The sequence below is a fragment of the Crocodylus siamensis genome, chromosome 4 (genome assembly GCF_052110815.1).
Source record: "Crocodylus siamensis isolate JL-2025a chromosome 4, ASM5211081v1, whole genome shotgun sequence".
NCBI classification, from domain to species: domain Eukaryota; kingdom Metazoa; phylum Chordata; order Crocodylia; family Crocodylidae; genus Crocodylus; species Crocodylus siamensis.
Window position 1 is genome coordinate 125,619,734 of NC_143398.1, and position 24,336 is coordinate 125,644,069.

At 46.8% G+C, this 24,336-nt stretch overlaps 1 protein-coding gene across 9 annotated transcripts in view; it reads right to left on the bottom strand.

Annotated features, from left to right (window-relative positions):
• The window catches only part of ITPR2 (inositol 1,4,5-trisphosphate receptor type 2), a 537,951-nt gene that overhangs the window by 479,317 nt on the left and 34,298 nt on the right, over positions 1 to 24,336 (bottom strand). For 3 of the 9 annotated variants that reach the window (XM_090043677.1, XM_090043673.1, XM_090043672.1), the window contains exon 2: positions 1,034 to 1,248. The exons of 3 other annotated variants lie outside the window; for them this stretch is intronic. In XM_090043677.1, the coding sequence (XP_089899803.1) occupies positions 1,034 to 1,149 (116 nt within the window). In that variant the 5' untranslated portion in view covers positions 1,150 to 1,248. Of the gene's footprint in view, positions 1 to 1,029; positions 1,249 to 24,336 lie in introns of those variants that run through there. 3 more of the 9 variants (XM_090043680.1, XM_090043679.1, XM_090043676.1) reach the window with 3 other exon arrangements.

Consider the following 24,336-nt stretch of genomic DNA (forward strand, 5'->3'; position numbering starts at 1 on the left):
AAGTATAAGATGCCATACTGTCACAAGTTAATAGTAGCCCTTGTGAGCTCTTTAGTGGGAATGCATCATAAAAAACAATGTATGGGTCAATCAAATTAAAGGCCAGTTTCTGCATGCATTCAATTTGGTAGGATTAGGATAGTACACATGAATTTGCTACATTAACAAGCTCCTAGATTTAGGAAAGAGGAGCAGAACAATCTGCTCAAATGTATTTTGTTTCCAAAAGCAAGAATTAAAAACAGCACTAATAAGCATGGAATTAGTAGCTAAGGATCCATAAACAATTCTGACAGTAACTTCAGGAGCAGGTATGAAGATCTGTTAGGAAGAAGTGAAGAAATACTTATAAGAACAGAAAGGGAACAGCAAACAGATTTAGTGGCACAGAGAACCATGTTTTACCAGGGGTCAGTGATTCATCAGGGTTTAATATAAATAGGACTGAAAGTAGGGACTGGAGTTTAAAAAAAGCCAATCATGAAAAATGCTCATTTAAAGAGCAAGGAATCGCTAGGCCTGCAAAACCACAGGGGCAGCTGTCTGAAGAAGTAAAACTCTGCTTCCCAGCCCCCTGAGTCATTGAACAGAGTCCCTAAACCTGAATTGCAGAAAAATCCCTGGAATTTGTAAGCAAAATTTAAAGGCCTACTCCACCACAAAGCAGCTTCTGCTCTAGCAGGAACCATCACCAGACTCCCATTAACTGACTTACAAGGGTCAAAGTATTTACAATATTTTATTATAGACACATGTTGTTATTCTGCCCTTTGAAACTGTCTATAGAATCCAATATTCAAAATCAACCACTAATCTATCATTTTTGTAGATGAAGAAAGTGAAGAACAGGAGGCAAGGAAAGAAAGCCACATTACTCAATTTAACACATCGGAAAGCATGCTCCAGAGAGATTAACCGTATGTATAGACAAAACAGGGGCCCTAAATTGAAATGGTGGGTTTTAAAAAACACCGCTTCAATTTAGGGCTGATTAAACCCCCGTGTCATGCACACACCCCGCTGACTTACTTGCCTCTCTAGTAGGGAAGGGAAGGTGAGCAGATGGCAGGCGGAGTGGTCCCAGGGCTGTGAGGGGACCAGTGCTTCACTCTGTGGCAGCAGCAGCCCCCCACCAGGCGGCACCTGCATGCAGGCACCCGGCTTGGGCAGTCCCAGAGGGCACCATAGCTGCAGAGGGAAGCACCATGCCTCCACACAGCTCAGGCAGGCAGGCAGGCTCCAGGGAGGCTAAAAAAAAAGATCAGGCTCACCACTTTTCTTGGGCAGAGATACTTTCCTGGGCTGCTGTCAGGCTTCTTGCAGAGCCGTGGAGCTGCATGGAGCCCGACACTTCGTTTTACAGCCATAGGGGCAGCAAACTAAAACTTCTCAAAGGAGGTGTAGTTTGCTACACTCCAAGTCATTTAAGGCGCATTAGGCCACCAAATTTGCTACAGCAGTTGAAATAAATGCACAATATGCCACCAAGGTGTGCAAACATCAACACCATTAAAGCAGTGCAAAAGTATTTAGCCTGCTTTAAAGTGTCATGCACACATGCCTCTCATTTGTCTAAGTGGCCAGGGGTGAGTCTGCAGCAGCCAGGGATTAAATCCAGATCTCCTGAATCCCAGTCCAGTGCTTCAGCCTCTGACAGCTAGGGCTAGAGACAGAAATTACACATAAACTACTACAAGCAACTGGAAACTGGTTCAAATCTGTAACACAACAGAACTTCAGTGCACAGAAACCACTTTCAAAATGGCCAAAACCAGTTTAAGATAAACCTGGATGAATATAGTATCAGATTTAACTTGAAACTGGAGGGGATCTGGGAGAGAAGTTCAATAAATGGATTTAACCTAATTCAGTTAACTCACAGTACTCCAGCATCCCAGAATGCTTTGCATCTCCCCTGCAATGCCCCTCTCCTCACAGGGTAGGCAGGCTAGCCTTGACCCACGCTGTCTGCTCCAGTCAAGCAGGGAGGCATGCTTTCCTCCCCAGCTTCTAGCCTGGGCCACTACAAGCATGTGGCTGCATTTCCAGAATCAAAAGTAAATGTCTGTTCACTTGCTTATTGGTTCATTCTACGCAACTTTAACTAACCTGAAAAGATTGAATCTATTCAGCTTTGAGCTTAAACTAACTTGCAAGGATTGAATCAATTCAGCCTCAAGCTTTTTGGATATCTGACCTTAGCCTAGCTCTCAAACAAAACAGCTTTCAAAAGAAAGCACAAAACTATGATTAAGCTTTTATATATATGGAAACTTTTCTACACTTTAGCTCTCTAGGGTTTTCATATATCCATTTAAAGTGTTCAGTTATCATTTCCTTATTATGAATGCTTATTACAGAAGCACTGGCCACAGCTCCATGGTCAAAGCTGAGTTTCTTTTTGCACTTAGAAGAAGGACCCAGGTTCTTTGTTTTGTAGGAAAAACAGTGCATACTCTCCAAACTTACAGTAATTACTCTTTTGAATATGGAATGACCCAACATTTATAAATTAGGAGACAAAAAACATGTGTTGGTTTGTTACTAAAGCCTGTTAGGAGGGTGCATTTGGTTTTTAAACAATGAGTGAGCCAGGTATTGCCAATCCAGGTTTTTAATATCTTGACATGGAGAGGACTAGGTTGCTACATTACAGAGTATAATGAGTTAGCTATTTAAAATAAAGATCTAAATCAAAAGTGTCAAACATATGGCTCCCAGGTCAGGTACAGCCCATGGTATCCTATGATCTGGCCCATGGGTCTCGGACTGACACCCCACACAACACATGCAGCATATGGAGTCAGTCTGACACGCGAGCCCTGTACACAATGCAGGGGCTAGGGACAGAAATTACACAAAGTATAAGTAGTCAGAAACCAGTTCAAATCTGTAACACAACATAAATTCAGTGCACGTAAACCACATTCAAATAACCAAAAATAATTTGAGATAAACCTGGATGGATGTAGTATCAAACTTAACTGATTTAGTTTAAATCAGTTTACTGAAATTCCGTCCCAGATCCCCTCCAGATTCAAGTTAATTTGTGGTCCCCCAGCATTCCAGGATACTTTGCACCTCCCTTGCAACCCCCCACCTTCACACACACACACACACACACACACACACACACACACACACAGAGCAGGTGGGTTAGCCTTGGCCCAAGCTATCTGCTCCAGCCGAGCAGGGGGACATGCTCTATTGTCCCCGGGCTTGTGACCTGGGCCACTGCAGGCATGTGGCTGTATTTCCAGAATCAAAAGTGACCGTCTGCTCACTTGTTTATTGGTTCAATCTACACAGCTTAAACTAACCTGCAAAGATCTGTACTTAGCCAGGGTGTTAGTCTGGAACATGAGTATATGTAGCACCTACACCAGGCCAGCCCTGAACTCTAGAGTTGGTTTGGATCAAGCCACCACCTCCAGCATGAACCCCAGGCCAGCCCCACGTCACATGCAGCATGTACAGCTCATCCAGCCCTGTTCTGGGGCTTACTCTGAAGGCAGCACAAGGGGTCAACACAGGATACATGTGGCACCCTGGCAGACTGGCCCTGCACTTTGGCTCTGGTGCATGGTTCCACCTGGCCCACAGACTGGCCCAGTGACCCTGATCTGGGTTTGACACCCCTGATCCAAAGTATAAAGAAACTATTTTATCCATTACATGGAAGTTTTGACAAGTTTTAAATAGTTTAATAACTAAAGACAATAGTGCATTGTACTGCATATTCTGATACATACGCAGTAGGTACAACATGATTGCCTTTTACTTCTGTACACATTGGCTTCATCTGAAAGACAAAGGAAACTTCTGCACATTTCTAGTATGATTTTTTCTGTGTAAGCTCTTTGGGGGCATAATAAATGTCTTTGTTCTATGTACAATGCCTATGAATAAATGCTGCACACTTTATTTTTTTTTAAGTGTAATCATTAAGTTGTACAGTAATTCAGCATAGCTTAAGGTATATCACCAGTGCTAGGGAAGTCTAGATAATAAGAACCATGATGGACCTCTCTCATAACCCCTCCATTATGGACTCAGATTGTGAAAGCAACAGTATCCGGAAGATGTCTAATTCAGTCCAGCCAGCACTGCACTGAGTGGAATATTTCCTGCAAGCTTCAACAGAAGCACAAGTGTTCCTTTAATATACTGAGCCTCTCAAATCAGTAGTTATCTACTGTATGACTGTAGATTATGCTATTAAGTAGAATACCATAATTAAAGATGGAAACCACTTAAAATAAAGATGTATAGGCCTCAGAGATACAGGATGCTTCCCACCATCCAAAAGCAAAAGTCTCAAAGAGTTCTTCTCAACCTTCTTCCTGTGCTTAAGGAAAACAGAGTTAATTTCTAATCTCTCAGAAAACTATCACACTAAATCAAGGGAGTTACCTGTCTAGCCTAGCAGCATGTCTTGATGGTACCAGAGGCTTCAGTGCATGATGCAACAAGCCTGCACTAGGAAATTACAGAATAACCAGCCTGCAGGGAAAGTTCCTTCATAATCCCAAGTGAGTGATTGGTTTATGCTCTAAAGAACACCCTTCTGTACATTTGTTTAAATTCTGTCTAACGTAACTCTAGATGTCTTCATTCTCCATCTATGGTCATTTTCAATCTTACCAAACTCTTAGCTACTTGGGACAAAGTATTCCCTAACTGTCCATTGTGTGAAAAGACAATTCCTTTTATCAGTTCTAAATCTGCCACCTTTCAAATTCACGGAATCTCTTGCACTAATTTAATACCATTCCTTATTCTATACACCTCTATTATTTCCCCTTGTATTCATTAGAGGTGCATTCATTTTGGCTGATGTAGCTGACAATGCCACCCATAAATGCCCTGTGCATGCACACAGCTGCAGCACAGCACTCAGGCAGCCAGGACCACAGCCCAGCAGCATGGAGAGCAGCCGAGTCTGGCTGGTAAGTTTGTTGTGAAGGTGGGGGAGGAACCAGTGCAGGGGAGGGAGTGGGGTGCATAGGTGGGGTGGGGCGCAGGACAGAGCCACAATCAGTTCATCTACAGGGTGTGAGGGGGGCAGTTCCTGTCACTACACACACCCCGGGAGGGCATGGGGGGCATGTGCCCCCAGATCTGTGTACAGGGTGAGGGCAGGCTGCCACTGTGGGCTGAGGGTGTGGACAGCACTGGACTCTTCCCACTGGGGACTGGGCTGGGCCGGGCTGCACTCAGGGCAGGCAGCAGTGGTACTAGGACTGAGTTGGAGGGGCTATAGTGAATTTTGGAGTGGCTGCAGCCCCCTTTATAGCACCCTCCCAGTGCCACTGCCGCCCACCCCAAGCGCAGCCTGGCCCAGCCCAACCCTTGCCAGGAAGATCCCAGAGCCACCCCTGGCCCCAGCTTGCAGCAGCAGCCTGCCCTCACTCCGTGCACAGATCCAGGGTCACACCCCTCATGCCTTCCCAGGGTGTGTGCAATGGAGGGAGCTGCCCCCCCTCCCCCACACCTCCCAGATGAGCTGCTCATGACTCGGTCCCACACCCCACTCCAGAACGCATTGCCAGCCTCTGCCCCAGCCCCACTCCCTCCCTCACTATGGTGACCTCGATCTGCACGTCCATGCTCCCTCCCTCCCCCCAAAACAGACTTACCAGCCAGATGTCACTCTCCATGCTGCCCAGCTATATACTGGAATTAGATTAGTATCAGCTGATATGGCTTATTAAAAAATGGCCATCAGTATTGGCCCAAATTCTCTATCAGTACACCCTTAATATTCATCTCTTGTCTAGAGTGAAGGGTCTCCAACTTCTCTCTCATGAATAGGACAGTCCCTAAAAGTTCTCCCTCCTCTAGGATTCTGACAGAAGCCTGGGGGTGAAATTCCCTTCAGCACTTCCTGCTGGTGAGCTGCTGTATTGGGAAAAGAGGGTCTGGTACCAAGATATATCATAGGGAAGTTTTGTTTTACAGGGGCAGATGTTGAAGTAGGACCTGGGATGTGTATGTATGTATAAAGGAATCCCAAGGTAAGCATATATGTATAGGGAACAGCAGGTGTGAAGAAGTGCACTTGCAAGAAACACGAATGAGTGGTGAGGAGTAGCACTGGGTGACATTAAGGACATAAAAGGCTAATGAGGTTGAGAGGAAGGTTGACCATGGTAAACATTATATATGCTAAGCAAGCAGCACAAACTAGGTAATCCTGAAGCATCCTTGAAATATCCATAGGGCTACCAGTGTCCAGGTTACTTAGGCACAGCCTTTACGGGAATATGACAGACAACATAAGGAATGTATGGACAAAGTTAAACCACTGAAGACTTTTTGTTGTTTGTAAACACTATTCTATTTGTATCCATGCTGTGCATGTAAACTGCCCCTGGAATACAATTAGCATTTTGGAAATAACAGAGTCTTAGCAGATATTCCATTTTTAGAAGAGACTGTTTAAACGCCTAAGATATTCTAAACCCTAATAGGCCAAATTCATCCCTGACATAAAACCTATGATGTTAACCAAACTGTACAGAACAAATTTGGCTTCAACTCTTTAATAACCTTGCACTGTCAAAAACAGAAATTAAATTACCTCCTTCCTTATTTTGTGCACAGGCAACACAGTGAATAAACATCAAGCAGAAAGTCTGACTGTTCAAATTCCTAGGAATATGCCATGGAGCAGGTACAATACCCTTACCCAGGGGTTGGCAATCGCTGGCACACATGCCAAGCATGGCATGCAAGGCCAGTTTGCTCACCACACCACTGCCAGCCTCCCCACCCTGGCCCTGGCCCCGATGGGCACAGTACCGGCACCTGCTGCCTTCCCGGAGCCAGAGGCTGGGAACACAGCTGGGGCTGGGGATGGGGCTAGGGCTGGGGCCGGGGCCGGGGTGGCAGCAGCTGTTTGCAGCCTCCTGGCTGCAGCCTGCCCAGGTTCCGAGTAGCTGCTGATAGCTATGGAGCCTGGGCAATGCAGGGCTTGCAGCATCAGGCAGCTTTCCTGTGCGGCCCCTCTGTGTGCTGCCACACATGCTGCGCTCCCAGCCTTGCTGCCCTCCCCTGGACCCTCAGGAGTGCAGTGTGTACAACCTGGGGCAGCAGCACACAGAGGGGCTGCACATGGAAGCTGCCTTCCACTGCAAGCCCCACACTGCCCTGGTCATATTTCTCCTGTGTGCATGGGGGCAGCGCAGGGTTGTGTCCCTTACTGCAGTCCCCACCTGCAGTTGTATCAGAAGATTTGTTTATTTTTCTGGCATGCCGGCACTCCAGCACCTTCCACGGTACTCATAGTGTTTTTTTCAGCAATCCAGCCAAAAACCATTGCCTACCCCTGCCCTTACCTATATTAAGAATACCTTATTCCTCAAAAAGCTGCATAAGCAAATTGAGAGAGACTACAAGCCTACAAGTGTCCTCTCATTTCACTGGTTCAGCTTTCACTCTCTTATATCTTGTGATATCATCTTTTCATTTGTTTTCAATCCCAGCACAAGCCTCGTCACCATGAGAAGAGGACACTGGTGACTATGGGTGTCAGCAACACGTGCATTTGAACAATGTAACACAAGAATAGCCAGGGCAGACCACGTTCAACGTGAGTTCACAAAGTACAGTTAAGACGCATCTCAAGGGAAACTTCCCTCAAATTCTGCCCTTCAAAGAGAAGCTCCTTTGTTCCACAAACCCCTGCATGTAGAAAACCACTTATCTAAAACACCACCTCACTAAGAAGTTTCCTTCAATCCGCATAACTTTCCCCCTCGCTGCACAAACTGTTACCCCAAATCTGTTCCCCAGAATGAACACTCTTTATTCCACACACAGCCCCTGCCTTTCTCCCCTACCCCTAGTATAGAAACACAATAGGGCTATGTGAAATACCATCATTTCGTTTTGACATCTGTTTCACCATTTCGAAGATGTTTTGTTTCATCTCATTTCAAAACACTGTCCTGTTTTATTTTGTCGAAACTATTTCACTGTTTCATAGCATTTAGATGTTTCGCCCACAGGCTATAATGGGGAAGCATGAAAACACCTAAAACTTTGTCATTTCTTGCCTGCTTTGGATGAAAATTGCAGGGATGGTAGCTCCTTCTGAGGGCACGAAGCCTGCCAAGTTTTAAGGAGATAAGTACAGGGGTTTCTCAGATACTGCATCTCAAACTTCAGAAAGAAAAACTTGTGACACTTGCCGGCAGCAGTAGCCTCCTGTCATCTGGCGCACAGAACCAGGGGCCCGCACCCCTGTGAGAGCTGTGGGGCTGTGCCAGACTCCTCCTGGGGATGCAGGTCCCTGGATCTGCACCGGATGACAGGAGGCTGCCGCTGCTGCCTGGGACGGAAGACTGATGCTGTTGCTGGCCCCAGGCAGCAGCAGCAGCCTCCTGTCATCTAGCACAGTGGTGGGAGGCTGGGAAGAGCCAGGGCTGTGCTCTGAGCAGCTCCACAGCCCCATGGAGCTCAGCCTGGTGGTAGGAGGCAAAGTGCAGCCCTGGCTCTGCCCACCTCCCACCACCAGGCTGTGGAGCCCTATAGAAGCTCTGCCCAGTAGCAGGTGGCAGAGCACAGCCCTGGCTCTCCTGGCCTCCCACTCCGGGGCTGCGCTCCCAGCGGCTGTGCAAACAAATTATTTGGGGGTGCGCCTCCCCAACAGGTAAATCCCACCCAGTTGGGGCCCCACTCACCTTACCCCTGCTCCTGCTTCTGCAGCACTGTCCCTCACCGCAGGAACCTCAATCTAGCCCCCGCCTCTTCCCTCCCTCACAGACTGACCTGTTGGGTTGGGGATGCACGTGTGCATGCACACAGGCACTCAGTCCCCCACCCCAGCCTTGGATAGACTCCAAGCGGCTCTGAGATCTACCGCAAGAGGCTCTGCGATCTACTGATAGATCAAGATCCACTGGTTGGTGACCACTGGGATAGATACATACTGGTTGGGGAGACTGGGATCAACAGCCCTCTTAACAAAACAAGAGTGGGATACCATCTCCCAGATCCTGGTGGTTCCCAGGCTGGTCTTTGAGGACACCGAGACCCGCAGCCTTACGTATTGAGCACTGCCCGGCGGTGACAGGTGGGCGTTGGAGTGAGAGGTGGGGATTCTTTTTGGGCATGCTCACACTGGTGCCAGGCTGAGAAGGAACAAGGGCAAGGGGGTGCTGCAGCAGCATCGCTGTGATGGCAAAGAATTTCACCTTCTTGCCCCAGCTGATCTGTCTTTGGCAATGCTGGCAGGTAGCATACCTGTGATCACCTGCCACTTCAAAATGATCCCACACTACACTACCCACCCAATTCTGGGTTGAGAGTGGGGATCCTGCCTTATCCCCCTCCTCACCAGAAAGAGGCACAACAACAGGAGAAGCTGAGCCACCTGCCCCCACAACCTCCTCCAAAGTGCCTTCCAGAGAAGGAGACCTGTCTCTAGGGGAACTTTGAGGGGTGTGAAGCACAAACTCAGATTCCCCCTCCTTCTCTGGACTCTCCTTCGCTAGGGCCATCAGCTCCTCTGCTTCCAGATCCAGCTCCGCCTCTGGCACTGGAAGGCTCATGCTGGGAACTGAAATTGGGATGGAGAATGTCATGCTGCTGATGATTAGTGGTGGTGGTGTAGGTGTAGGCACTGCTACCACCTCCTTACTCCCACTAGCAGCAGAAGACTCATCGCTGCCAGGAAAGAGGGTACACATCTCTGTTTGGGGGCAGGGGGAAATTGCAGCTCTCTCTCTGCCCCCTCTCCCTCACCTGCCGTAAGACCTGAAACCTGCCTTTCTAGCACGCTTCATAACGTTTGGTGTGCTGCAAAATGCGTGTGTGTGTGTAATATATGTTGCATTTTCCTGAACACCATCAGGGAAAACACAGATTTATTTTTGTGGGGGGAAAGAATCAAGACAGAATAACAAGAACAAATAAGAGGATTTTAAGGGAACAATAAGTTGAAAGAAATGGATAGGAATAACAATAGAGACTATAGGCAAGGGTAAGTAGGAAAGGATTGGATACAACTTACAAGAAGAGAGACTAGCTAGCAAGGGACTAGCCAGCAAGCCAGAACCTTTCAAATGCTGCCACTCCAAGAGAGACACAGCTCACAAAAGGCACAGATCATTGCAGACACAGCTTTATATGTTGTTTCTATGTCCCTCCCTCAGAGCACTTGATTGGAAGGGAACTCAGAGAAAGATCACAGTCACTGGCCAGCTACAGATGTCCATATCAGAGCAGTCTTTCCCCCGCACTCAGCCTTCTCCATATGGAAGATCACCCCACCCCTCTCCCTCTTCTCAGTTTGTTTCCTGCAAGCCTTCTGAATCTCTCCAAATCGATTCAAACACTTCTGATTCAATTTGCACCCTTTAACGGGTCTCCAGATTCGATTCAGATTCAGAGATTCAGCCGTCATTTGGGCCAAATCTCCTCCGAATCAAATAGGCTATCAAAGCTTCGCACTGCCCTAGTACATAATGCGCTCCATAATTACTGCTGCATTGGGTGTATATCTGACAACTGCATACAGGGCTGAGTGGCTGGAGAAGCCCACAATGGTCTGACTGTTCTCTTGTGACTATTTTGCACTGGGAAGTACGTTATCTAGGTGTCCCCTCCTAGGCTTACTGGGAGTGCTAACAGGGTTTCCTATGCTGAATATGCCAAAAATGAATGAGAAGTTCCCTGTGGCCTCTTCTACAAGCAACACATCTGTGCAGCACTGAGTAGGCATAACCTGACAAAATTGTACACTGCAAGGGCATGTTCATTGCCAGAGTTGCAGTCCTCAGATAAACTGCATGTAGGGAAGTTTACATGCTGAGAACATGCTGTACACTTTCCTTCAAACAAAGCTGCAAAATCTTTCCTGAAAAGATGCCAAGCACATCCCACAATGTATGTTTACATTTTTTGAGGAGGAAGTATTTATTTCAAAAGATACTAAGCAACATAACTTAAAGTAACTAAATAAACATAAATTAATAAATAACCTATAATCAACTTTAAATTTGCTAAATTGTTCTTGCTCACAGCCATAGCCATGAGGGAATATTTTAGTTAAACTTAACTTTACTTGACAATGCATATTATTTGTCATCAATTTATGGTTTAACTTGGAAACCCAGGAATTTCATCCCAATGCTTCAAATTGGGACTTACCTAAGAAACCCTTGTACTATAGTCCTACAATAAATTACAATTTGTTGTAGGAGTTACAGTTGCAACTCCTACAATAAATTCCTACTATTTCCTGTGTATTATCATTTAATACGTATTATGTTACTTCATGAACTGTGCTACATGACTTTTGCAGTTTGAACTACTGTCCCCCCATATGGTATTTGACTGAAGATTTAAACTACACAGGGCACGGCTCTCGTACATTTACGCATCTGACAAAATAATACATACTTTGTGTTAATCTACAAATAGTTTATTTTAGGCATGTCTAAGGAAATATTTTATTACATACAACACATACCATATTTTTTACATACCATGCTCACTGAAATTTCCAGGAGCTGTTTTTTGGGAAAAATGGTAAGAGCAGTTTCTGCTGCTTACCAGGCAAAATTGAAAGTAAAATCTGAATGATTTTCAGGGAGCACAACAATGAGCAGGCCTGACTCCCTCTGTTACTCAATTGCTTATACATGGAACGAACTTTTTTTAATTCATTGTGCCTTTCAAAAACAAGTTTCATATTTTATTCCTGTGCACACTGTATATGAGAAAATATGGTACTTCACCAGAGGGCTAAAATACAAAATATTATGACCTAACTTCTACTTTATCTACTCAGTCATCCCTCAAGCAAGGTTTAGGCTAACTCAGAATGTCAAATGTGAAAATGTGGTCCTCTGTAGCACAATATTAAAGGTTGTTTAACCAATCACTCGCATAGTATGGAATAAAAAAAAAATCTAGGCTACCTTTGACTGCTTACACTCCAGCATTACCCTTACTTGTAACATCTTGCCAACTGAGCCCTTCAAAAGGACAAACTGAAGGACAACTTGTTTGTTCAAAATAAAATGCAATTATCAAAGGTATATAGTAGCAGGTGAGACTGCCAATAGCACATAATGTTCAGATTTTTAAAGACATTTATATAGCTACCTCCCAAAACTAGCCCTTACTTACTTAGAAGCATAAGCCCTACCTAGAGGTCAAGGAAGCCAAGTCTAATCACTGGGACTAGCATTCCTAAATTACAGAGGTGCAGAGAACTGGATTTATGGTTACCCAGTCAGACAGCATTTGCAATACAGAATATAAATTCTGTGTGGCAGGATTGGGTCCTAGCCCCTGTCACGCTCCTGTAGGACTGGCCATGATGGCTAGAAACTCACCCGTCCAGGTCTAGATGCATGGCGCAGCACCAGAGTGCAGGGAACCAAGGCTGCCGACATCCTGAGAGCATGATGACATGGGCTTTGGGGAACTGACCCTGACTGGCCCACAGTGGGAAGTGGGCAATTTAAAAGGAGAACGCCAAAAGAACTTGATATTTGGTGACCCCGGTGAAGAAAAATACCACTGAAGCCTGCAAAAGAAAAGAACTCCAAAGAAGAAACCTGACACACCAGGCCCTCACAACTTGTTGGGACGACAAGCCCAATCAAGGATCAACCCTCCCAAAAAGGCAAGTAAGCTGGAACAGAGGGGAGGGATGCTAAGGATTGTCCCCACAGAGACCTGAGCTAGGACCCCAGGGCAGGAGAACTCTGTGGGGAAATGGTTGGTATAAATGAGCCAAGTGAAGGAGAGAAAAGGAGAAAGAGAAAAGTGAGCTGGCCTGCTGAGAACAGTAAGAAACAAGAGGGAAACTGAGGCAACCGGACTAAAGAAAAGATTTATACCATATTGCTGGTGAGGAGGACTGAGCAGAGGTATGGAATCTATGGCAGATAATGCCTGGGAAGAGGGAGAAGAAATCTGAGGGATTGACTTGTAAATTTTGATTTATAAGATAGTAGAGGTGATAAAGGGCCATGGCTAAGAAGCCCTTTCTTAATTCATACCAAAGAATAGTGGGGAGAGGAAAAGAAGAAAATCCTTTCCCAGAGATTTGATTTGGAGTTAAGAAAGAAGCTGGACCTGATTCCCAAAGGGGGACAATTGAGAAGGCCAGGATCAGAAAGCTGGGGACCAGGAGGGGAAAAAATGGGAATGAGTCCATCAGGATAATTACTGTTTGGTCTGACGAGAGCAGTTATATAATGACCAAAACAGCTGAGAAGGAGAACAAGACACTGCAAGTTAAAGACTGGAAAGAAAGAAACCAAGAACATTCTCCATTTGCCATCTGTGGAGAATAGTGACTATCAACTTGAGAGGAAAGGGGCAGGGTGTAGGGAGGTGGAGCCCAGCAGAAGAACCACCACTGGGTCAAGCGGATCAAGTCAAGAACACCCATCCTCCTGAACGTCCGTGTTCCATCAAAGATGTAGCAGGCAAATAAGAGACAGAGGCGGAGGTCAGCATAACCCGACGCTGTGGATTGTTGCCTCTGTGATTGCTGCCTGGGCCTGAGTCAGCCTAGGCCCAGAAGCATATAAAAGGAGACTCCCCAAGCCACCAAGGAACCAGCAAACAGGGACTGCCAACAGGGAAAGCAGTTTTCAGGCAGTTCTCAGGCTAGTCGTGGGCAGAAATACATGGGAGCTTCTGACAGAGACTTCAGGTATGTGAATAAGGAGGGGGGCTACTATGGGGGTGGTGACACAGAGTGCAGCCAGGGCCCCTGCCCTGCTGCTTCCTCTGGGCCGGAGCTCCTCTGAGGCCTCCACCCAGATGGACCCCTTGGATGGGTCGGCAGTATTCTGGCCCCCATCTGCAGGGGTTGCCTGGAGGGACCTCTGAGGCCTGGGGATAGCATGGGAGCCAGGGGTACCCTTACCTGTCCCACATGTGCCCAATTGAGACCCTGGAGGGGCAGGTGAGGGAACTCTATGCAGAGATGAGCAAGCTTCAGGGGATCAGGGCAATTGAAGAAGAGATTGATGACTACCATTCATTCTCTGCAAGACAAGACAGCTGGTGGAGAAGCTACAAGGGAATGCCCTGAAGCAGATGCTGGTGAGTGGAGGACAGTCACCTCGGGCCAGACCTCTCATCATGGAGACAGCTCCCCCAGTGCAGTTGGGGAACAAGTATGAGGCTCTGGCTGCAATGGAGCAGCATGCAGTGGGGGAAAAGTGCTCTAGAGGAGCCTGTTGCCATCACTAAGCAAGCTGAGGGCCAGCCAGGTAAGCAGAAGAAGAGATGCCACATCATCGTTGTGGGCGACTCCTTGCTGAGAGGAACAGAGTGACCCATCTGTCATCTGAATCCTATGGCATGCGAGGTCTGCTACCTGCCCAGAGCCAGGATCAGAGACATCACAGAGAGACTACCTGACCTCACCAACAACTATCCCATGGTCCTCATCCACATGAGAACAAATGATGCGGTCAGGAGTAATCCAGACCATATCATGAGCGACTACAGGGCTCTGGGGACCAGGCTTAGGAAGACAGGGGTGCAGGTGGTCTTCTCATCGATCCACCCGATCAGCGGTCACAGTAGGCATCATGTCACCTGTGTCAGAGAAGTCAACCCGAGGCTCTGGAGTCGGTGCCATCGTGCGGGTTTTGGCGTCCTGGACCACAAGGGGCCTCCTGGGACACAAGGGGCTTCATCTCTCTGCAAAATGTAAGAGTCTCTTTTCTTACAGGTTGGCTGACCTCCTACATCAGGCTTTAAACTAAATACAACAGGGGACAGGGAGGCAGGAAATGGAGAGACTCTAGAACCTACAAACTGCAAGACATGCAGCAGTACACCCCAGGTAAGTACCAAGGGGCCTTCTGTGCATCAGAATGGGGAGGCATCAAAGGCACCATTCAGAGCGCTCAAGTGCCTCTATACTAACGCTAGGAGCATGGGGAACAAGCAGGAAGAACTCGCACTTCTGCTTGCAGATAACAACTTTGATTAAGTAGGGCTAACGGAAACCTGGTGGGACCGTATCCATGACTGGGCAGTACACATTGAGGGCTACAGGTTGTACAGAAGGGACAGAGTAGGGAGGAAAGGGAGCGGGGCTGCTCTCTATGTAAAGAAACATTATACATCTACCCTAATCAAAATGGGATCAGAGGAGAAGAAAGTTCAGGCATTGTGGGTTAGGATACATGGAGGTCAAGGGGAAAGGGACTTGGTGATGGGGGTCTGCTACAGACTGCCACGCCAAGAGGAAAAGCTAGACTTGGGATTCTTGAGGCAGCTCTCAGAGGCCATACAGTCTAGGGACGCGGCTGTCATGGGGGACCTAAACTACCTTGATATCTGCTGGGAGGAGCAGTCAGCCAAATCCAAACATTCACATACGTTAAGGTCCTGTATGCGGGTTAAGAACCTAACGCAGGAGGTGTACGATCCCACTAGGGGGAATGCCTTACTGGACTTGGTGTTGGCTATGGGGGATGACCTGATAGGGGAGCTACAGATCTGTGGTCACCTTGGGGACACTGACCACCAATCAATTAAATTCCCCATATGGCATAGGGTGGGTAAGAAAACCAGTAGGGTAGAAGTGCTTGACTTTAGGAAGGCTTACTTTAGGGTGCTTAGGAGTCTAGTAAATGACACACTGCAGGATAAGAGTATTGGCGAGATGGGAGTCCAGGAAGGGTGGTCATTCCTAAAGGAAGCAATCCTTCAGGTGCAAAGGGAGACTATCCCAGCACAAGGGAAAAGGGGGGAAGGAGCCAAAAAAACTTCCTTGGCTAAACACGGAAATCCAGGGAAGCCTAAGGGCAAAAAAGAAGGCACACAGGCAGTGGAAGCAGGGAGAAGCTACCAAGGAGGAGCCTACCTACTTCGCCGGCACTTGCAGGGAGGCAGTTAGAAAAGCCAGAGCAACTACAGAGTTGAGGCTGGCAACAGATATTAAAAACAACAAAAAATCATTTTTTAGGTATGTAGGGAATAAAAGAAAGGTTCAGGGCAGCATACTGAACAAGTAGGAGCAGTTAGTGATAGACAGAGAGAACAAGGCTGAGCTATTCAATGAGTTTTTTGACTCGGTGTTTTATAGTTTCTCGGGTCAGAAGGGACCTGAGCAGATCATCTAGTCTGACCCCCTGCCATGGCAGGAAAGAATACTGGGGTCATACGACCCCAGCAAGATGTGCATCTAAGATCTAAGATGTGTTCCTGAACAGGGCTCAAGATAAGTCTTCTAATGGGTTCTTAGATGGGCATAAGAGGGACACCAGCCTACCAACTGTCAACGCTGACTTGGTGCAGAGTCACTTGAATGGACTGGATGCGTTTAATTTAGCAGGCCCAGATGAGCTGCATCTGAGAGAACTGAAGGAATTGGCTGGTGTCATAGCAGAACCACTGGCACGGCTGTTTAGGTGCTTGTGGTGCTTGGGCTAGGTCCCAGAGGACTAGAAAAGGGCAATGTGGTCCCTAGGAAGAAGGATCTGAGTAATTATAAGCCAGTCAGTCTCACCTCCATCCTTGGAAAAGTCTTTGAAAAGATTATGAAGCATCATATTTGTGGGAATCCAGCAAGAAAAATGATCCAGCAGGGAAACCAACATAGATTCGTAGCACGTAGATCATGTCTGACCAATCTGGTTTTGTTTTACGACAGGGTCACAAAATGCTTAGACGCAGGAGTAGAGGTGGATGTTTTCTTGGATTTTAGCAAGGCCTTCAAAACGGTATCTCATCCTATTCTCATAAACAAATTAAGAGGCTGTGACATAGATGCTTACATGGTTTGATGGGTGGCAAATTGGCTCAGTGGTCGTACCCAGAGAGTGGTAGTAAATGGGTCAGTATCGACCTGGAAGGATGTGGGTAGTGGGGTCCCACAGGGTTTGTCCTTGGACCTGTACTCTTCAATATCTTCATCAGTGAGTTGGATGTGGGTGTAAAGTGTACTCTATCCAAGTTTCTGGACAATACTAAATTGCGGGGTGAAGTGCACACACCGGAGGGTAGGGAGTGATTGCAGGCAGACCTGGACAGGTTAGAAAAGTGGGCAGTACACAATAGGAAGCAGTACAACAAGGACAAGTGCAGAGTGCTGTACCTAGGGTGCAAAAATATCCAGCACACCTACTGGGTCGGAATATCCAGCACACTGGCTGGGAAGTAACCCTCTCAGCAGCACAGAAGCGGAAAGGGATCTCAGAGTCATAATGGACTCCAAGATGAACATGAGTTGTCAGTGTGATGAAATCATCAGCAAATCTAACTGCACTTTATCATGCATCAGCAGATGCATGACAAATAGAACCAAGGAAATGATATTTCCCCTCTATGCGGCATTGGTCAGACCGCAGTTGGAGTACTGTGTCCAGGTTTGAGTGCCATACTTCAAGAAGGAAGTTGATAGACTTGAGAGGGTCCAGAGGAGGGCTTCTTGTATGGTTAGGGCAGGGATGGGAAAAATGCGGCCCATGGGCTGGATGCTATCCAGCCCGCGAGGTCCCTAAAAAATTTAGAAAATTAATATTTATCTTCCCCAACTGCCTGTCATGCACCCTTCAATGGCTTGCCACAACTTAGTAAGGGCCCTCCGCCCAAAATAATTGCCTGCCCCTGGGTTAGGGGCTTACAGGACAAGCCCTACGAGAAGAGACTGAGGGACCTGGACCTCTTCAGCCTCTGCAAGAGAAGGCTGAGAGGTGATCTTGCAGCCACCTACAAATTCATTAGGGGGATGCAGCAAGGGATCAGAGATGCTCTGTTCACCAGGGTGCCTCTTGGGGTAACAAGGAACAATAGTCACAAACTGACAGAGAGCTAGATAATCAGGAAAAACTTCTTGACAGTAAAGGTGGCCAAAATTTGGAATGGGCTTCCAAGGGAGGTGGCTCTCTCCTCCCTGCAGGTCTTTAAGATAAGGCTGGATAGGCATCTGGCTGCGGCCTTGGTGAGGCCGCAGCTGGAGTACTGCATCCAGTTTTGGGCTCCACAATTCAAAAAGGATGTGGAGAAGCTTGAGAGAGTCCAGAGGAGAGCCACGCGCATGATCAGAGGTCAGGAAAATAGATCTTACGATGACAGGCTGAGAGACATGGGACTCTTTAGCCTGGAAAAGCGCAGGCTCAGGGGTGATCTGATGGCCACCTATAAGTTTATCAGGGGTGACCACCAGGATCTGGGGGAACGTCTGTTCACCAGAGCGCCCCAAGGGATGACGAGGTCGAACGGTCACAAACTCCTGCAAGACCGTTTCAGGCTGGACATAAGGAAGAATTTCTTTACTGTCCGAGCCCCCGAGGTCTGGAACAGTCTGCCAGCAGAGGTGGTTCAAGCACCTACATTGAACACCTTCAAGAGTAAATTGGATGCTTATCTTGCTGGGATCCTATGACCCCAGCTGACTTCCTGCCCTTTGGGCAGGGGGCTGGACTCGATGATCTCCCAAGGTCCCTTCCAGCCCTAATGTCTATGAAATCTGACCCCAGCACTCTTTCCTGCCTAGGCAGGGGGTCGGATTTGATGATCTCTTGAGGTCCTTTCTGACCCTCGCATTTATGAATCCACGACGTGGTTCCAAAGTAGAAGTATACTAGGACATTGCTTCCAAGACACTGGGACATTGGTCCCAAGATGGTGACCACAGGACAGGGCACCAGTCAAGGCTTGGGGCTACCCATGCAGCCCTCAACAGCTTGCCAAAACTGGGTAAGTGGCCCTCCACCCAAAGTAATTGCCTGCCCCTGACCTAAAGGAACAAACCAACCCAGCTTGACATGGATCCTTCAGAATATTCAAGTGCCTTTAAACCAAGTAACACCTCGTGTAAATTTAGGTAGCTGCAGTGAACTCAGCAAGTACAATATCATTCAGTTGAGGATTTGAAACAATCATTTTACTGGGTTATTTTTTAGTGCATGTTAATTTACTTATCCTTAAGAGTCAAATACACATCAGTCTTAAGTTTGTCCTCCCTCTTCTTTATGCTTTTGTCTATCCAATCTTGCGGTTGTGCATACTGAATGTTAAATATATTATTTTAAATATAAATTAGCATAATTTTAATACAATTATGTTTGTTGTGAATATGAAATTAGCTTGAAAATAAAAGCTCTCTTATACCTTACAATTTTTTTCGTATTAGCAAGTCACACGTTTCTCCCAAGATATGCAGATTATAAAAGTTTTTAAAAATTGGATAGTTCTTTAAAGCCAAAATGCACACTCAATATATACGCATAGGTAGGAATTTTCAAGAGAGTTTAAGGGAGTTATGAACCCAGTTGCCAATCTCATACAACTTCCTTGGAAAATCCAGCTGTACAAACTAACGCACTACTGTGGTGCTTTATTTTTGTAAGAGCTGCAACGGGAGTATGAGCACACCATTCCTGCTCTTTCTGAAGTGTTTGAAATATGTGCTGTAGGATGCAAAGAATTTTTGTTCGATCACTGGCTCATTTTTCTTTTATGTGGTAAGGACAACACATCCTGACAGCAGAAGGAAGAGCAATCTATGACCACATACCTGAGACAATGGCCTTTTACAAACTTTGATGCCCTAGAGGCACAGGTTCACAAGTTTGGCAACCTGTCTGAGCCAAGGCTGGCTCATTTTGATGAAACAGACAACTGTTAAAATATGTGCATGGCAGGAGGTACAATTGTGGAATCATGTATTAGATCCCATCACCAGTTCTGGGGGAGCCTGGGATCATGATCTCAGGCTCCCACTGCACTGACTCCTGTGGCTGCAAGCTCCACAGGCAAAGGCTTGAAGTGACAATGGCATTCACCATACTGCCCCCCCTGCAAACTCCACAGGCAACAGGATCAGTGAGGGGACCTTAGGTATCCAACAATCACAAATATGGGATCTTTCTGATTTCTGCATTTGCTTCTGCCTCTGAGGGCAACAACTTGCTTTGCAAGAACCCACTGACAGCAGTTTATTCATCCTCAGATGATATACATCAACTCATATGCATCTCACTGATGTTAATGAGAATTATGCAAAGCAAAAAAACCCCCATACGGTCCAATTTGCTGACAAAGATTTTAACATCCCCCTCCGCCGCCACTCCCTCCCCCTCACACGCATACATTTGCCTTGCAGTGACAAAGATTTAAGAATGTTATTGGCCCAACCAAGGTACTTGCAAATTCTCTTTGCTTTCCTCTTTCTTTTGCACTAGAGGATAAGTTACCTTCTAAAGAAAAACAACTGAGCAATTGGAAAGGCTTTATTAGCATGTTCTTGAAGTAAAGCAAGCCAGCTTTCTACTGGGACACATCATGAGGGGCTATTCCGTATCACTTCAGAGTTGCTCTCCCACTAGCTGGGAGCAGTTCTTAAAGCTCTGTGCCCCCACCTACATCCAACCTGTAACTGCTTGCTGAACAAGGCTACATGTCTCTGGCACTGAAGAGCAACCTGAACAGGAAACATTTGGGAACTCTCTCTTCATACAGTGAAGGGGGTTGGAAGTATCCAACTCAGGAAAGATGTAAACAATAAAATCCATAAATAAAAGCAGCACCACTACAGCTTTTAACTAATGATCTAAGGCAGGGGTGTCAAATGCATGGCCTGTGGGCCAGATCCAGGTCACAGAGCCCTGTCATCTGACCCACATGGCCCCTGGAGGGGTTGGGAATTCAGGGACAGGGAAAGTGTGGTGCCCATTGTGGAAATTTGGGGTACAGAGCCCAACTGAGGAGTATGGCAGTGATGGGGTGGGGGGGTTAACTGCGTTAACCCTTCCAGATCTGTGATGTCACTCTCCCCAACCCAGAGGTTGGTATGGAGTGCTTGAGGAGCACTCTAGTTTGTATCCAGCCAAGGGGGAACCAAGTCAGTTTGACACCCTTGATCTAGAGCAAGGGTTTACAACCAGGGGTACTTGGGATGTCATCAGCGGGTGCCACCACCACCACCACCAGCACTTCTGCAACCAGCACGTCCACCAATCGGCCACTGGGGGACCCCTCCCAGTCGCCAATCAGCTACTGGGGGACCGCCCCGCCGATCAGCCACCAGAGGATTCCTTCCTTCTTGACCAGCCACTGGGGGTTACACTGACCCAAAAAGGCTGAAAACCCCTGATCTAGAGGCATGAAGAAGGAAAGATGCCATTAATCCTCTGGGGTTTAGAAAATATGGCTTCAAATCCAGATTCTAAAACAGTCCTTAGGAGACTGAGAGTGTCACTCAACATTCCTTTCCCCAGCTGAGAAATGAAAAATGTTGATCCTCATTCTTGTCCATTGAAACCATAAGCTTTTGGGAGCAAGTGCAGTATCTTAATATATGCACAATGCCTAGCACAATGGAACCTCCAGCCACCATGTATATTGCATATTGTAATAACAGCAGCAAGTTTGCAAATATTAATTTAGACTCGCAGTACCTCTGCATGGTTGACTTACAGAAATTTATCCCCAGATCCATGTCTCCTACTTCCAACTGTTCTAGACAACAGTCCTTTTGGAAGAACAGAGATGAGCTTCAACTGTGGAGATGAGGTAAATGACTGTGCTACTCCTACACTAAGTGGAAGAGTAAAACATGCATGTGGCAGAATCTGCCCAACACAATTCTGAACTAAAGAATTGATGAACTAAAGAAAAAACCATTTTCAGGCTTCAGGCTTACTTGCAACTTTTAATAATTTAAAATCTGAAGTCACCAGTCATATTAAATCTTAGAGCAGCTTCCAAGTAGTGGAACCTGTAAACTTAAAAATCATATTTTGTCAAGTAAAAAAAAAAATCTTCTTTTAATAACAGTGAAGACCATGATTTTCATACATTTCATAAACATTAGGGGCTGCAACGGATCTCGTGAGATTATCAAATCCAGTGCCCCCCTGCCAGAGGCCAACAGTCTTCAGGAATCAAATGATCTCAGCAAGACAAGCATCCAAACACCTTTTGAATGAGTCCAGAGTAGGTGCTTCCACCACCTCTGGGGGGAGTCTGTTCCAGACCTTGGACACTCAGACTGTAAATAAGCTTTTCTTTATATTGAGTCTGAATTGGCCTTTTAGAAGTTTGTGGCCGTTAGATCTAGTTATCCCTTGGGGAACCCTAGTGAACAACTGTTCTCCTAGATCCCCATGCACCACCCCCTTATATACTTACAGGCAGCCACCAAGTCCCCCCTGAGCCTTCTCTTTGCCAGGCTGAACAGTCCCATGTCCTTCAGCCTCTCCTCATAAGGCTTGCTCTCTTGGCGTTTGATCATATGGGTGGGTCTCCTCTGGAGTCTCTCAAGCTTATCCACATCCCTCCTGAAGAAGGGGGCCCAAAACTGGATGCAGTCCTCCAGCTGTGGCCTCACTAAGGCCAAGTAAAGTGGGAGGATTACGTTCCTGGTTTTGCTTGAGATGCATTGGTGGACACATGCCAGAGTTTGGTTTGCTTTGCCGGTCACGGCATCACATTCATGGCTCATGTTCATCTTCTGGTCAATCAAGAACTCCAAGTCTCTTTCGGCCATGGTGCTAGCGAGCATAGCACTGCTAATCCTTTAAGTACGATGCTGGTTTTTTCTCCCAAAGTGGAGTAACCTGTATTTCTCTACGTTGAAAGCCATCAGGCTTTGGTCTGACTACTTTGCAAGCATATCCAGGTCCTCCAGCACAACCGCTTTCCCCCACAGTTTAGTGTCATCTGTGAACTTTGCTAGTCCGCATGTGACACCAAATCCAGATATTGAAGAGTACTGGCCCGAGCACTGAGTCCTGGGGGACTCCACTGGTAACCTTGTGCCACATTGATTTGTTCCCATCAACTAGTACCCTTTGAGTCCAACCCCAGAGCCATTTCCCCAGCCATCGGACCATGAGATGGTTGAGGCCACAGTTCTCCAGCTTGGTCATCAGGACATCATGGGAGACCAAGTCAAAGGCTTTCCTGGAATCCAATAAATTACATCAACCTCATCTCCCTTGTCCAGGCAATGCATCACCTGGTCATGGAAGGATATGAGATTGGTCAGGCAAGACCTTCCAGTAATAAAACTATGCTGGCTGGCATTCAGTAGGTTGTCTTCCATTTGCCTGTTGCAGATGGATCTCTTGATAATTTTCTCTAAGATCTTTCTAGGGGTGGATGTCAGCCTGATAGATCTGTAATTCCCTGGGTTTTCCTTGCTCACTTTCTTGAAGATTGGGACCACAAAGGCTCTTTTCCAGTCTTCCGGTACATCACCCAAACACCACAAAGCTTTCAAATATCTTGGCCATAGGGCATGCTATGACGCCCACCAGCTCTTTTAAGACTCTTGGGTGCAATCCATTCAGGCCTGCAGTCTTATGGACCTCAAGCCTCCCAAGGTCTTCTTTCACTTGATCTATGTCAATTGTGGGCCCATCTCCTGAGCCCTATATGCTTTGCATCCTGTCTGGCAGCATGACCCCCTTGGGCAGGTGGAAAACTGATGCAAAGTAATCATTTCGGAGATTGGCCTTTTCTTGGGTGTCAGATGTCAGCTGTCCCATTTGATCTCGCAGGGGGCCAATGTTTCTTTTGCTCTTCCTCTGACTTTGCACACATCTGAAGAACGAATTTTTGTTATCCTTGTTTCCAGTGGCTAGCCTGAGTTCGGTTACTGTTTGGCTTTTCTGGACCGCTCTCTACAGGTACGGGTTAGTGCCGAGTGGCCTTCCTTGGTGATGATTCCAGTTTTCCACCTGGTGTAGGCTTCTCTTTTAAGTTTCAGGAGACCCAGAAGTTCGCTGTTAAGCCAAGGGGGCTTCCTGTGGCATTTCCTGTGGGATGGGATGGCCTTCCCTTGCACTTGAGGACTGAGTTATTTAGGAACAACCATTCCTCATGGACTCCCCTTCCCAGGGTGCCATAGTCCCTTAATACCTGGCTGACCAGTCTCCTGAGTTTGTGAAAGTCAGCCATCCCAAAGTTGAGGACTTCTGTTTTACTGAAGGATATGCCCAAATTGCGTTGGACACAAAAAGTAATCAGTTCATGGTCACCATCACCAAGCTTGCCCTCAATCCTCAGATCACTCACCAGATTATCCCCTTTGGCCAGAACCAAATCCGGCAGTGCCTCTCCCCTCTACTTGTCCTGTAGACCTCTCGTGTCAGGTACAGGTCATCAATGCAGCTGAGAAAGTTACACGACCAGTCAGACTTAGCCATGTGTTCTTTCCACAAGGGGTCTGGGAGGTTGAAGTCTCCCATGATGATCATACATCAGGAACATGTGCCCTCGACCAGTTCCCTATCGAATTCAAGATCCAATTCTTCTTGGTTAGGAGGTCTGTAATAGACTCCTACAAGTAGATCCCCTTCCCCATTTTCCCCCCTGTATTTTAACCCAGAG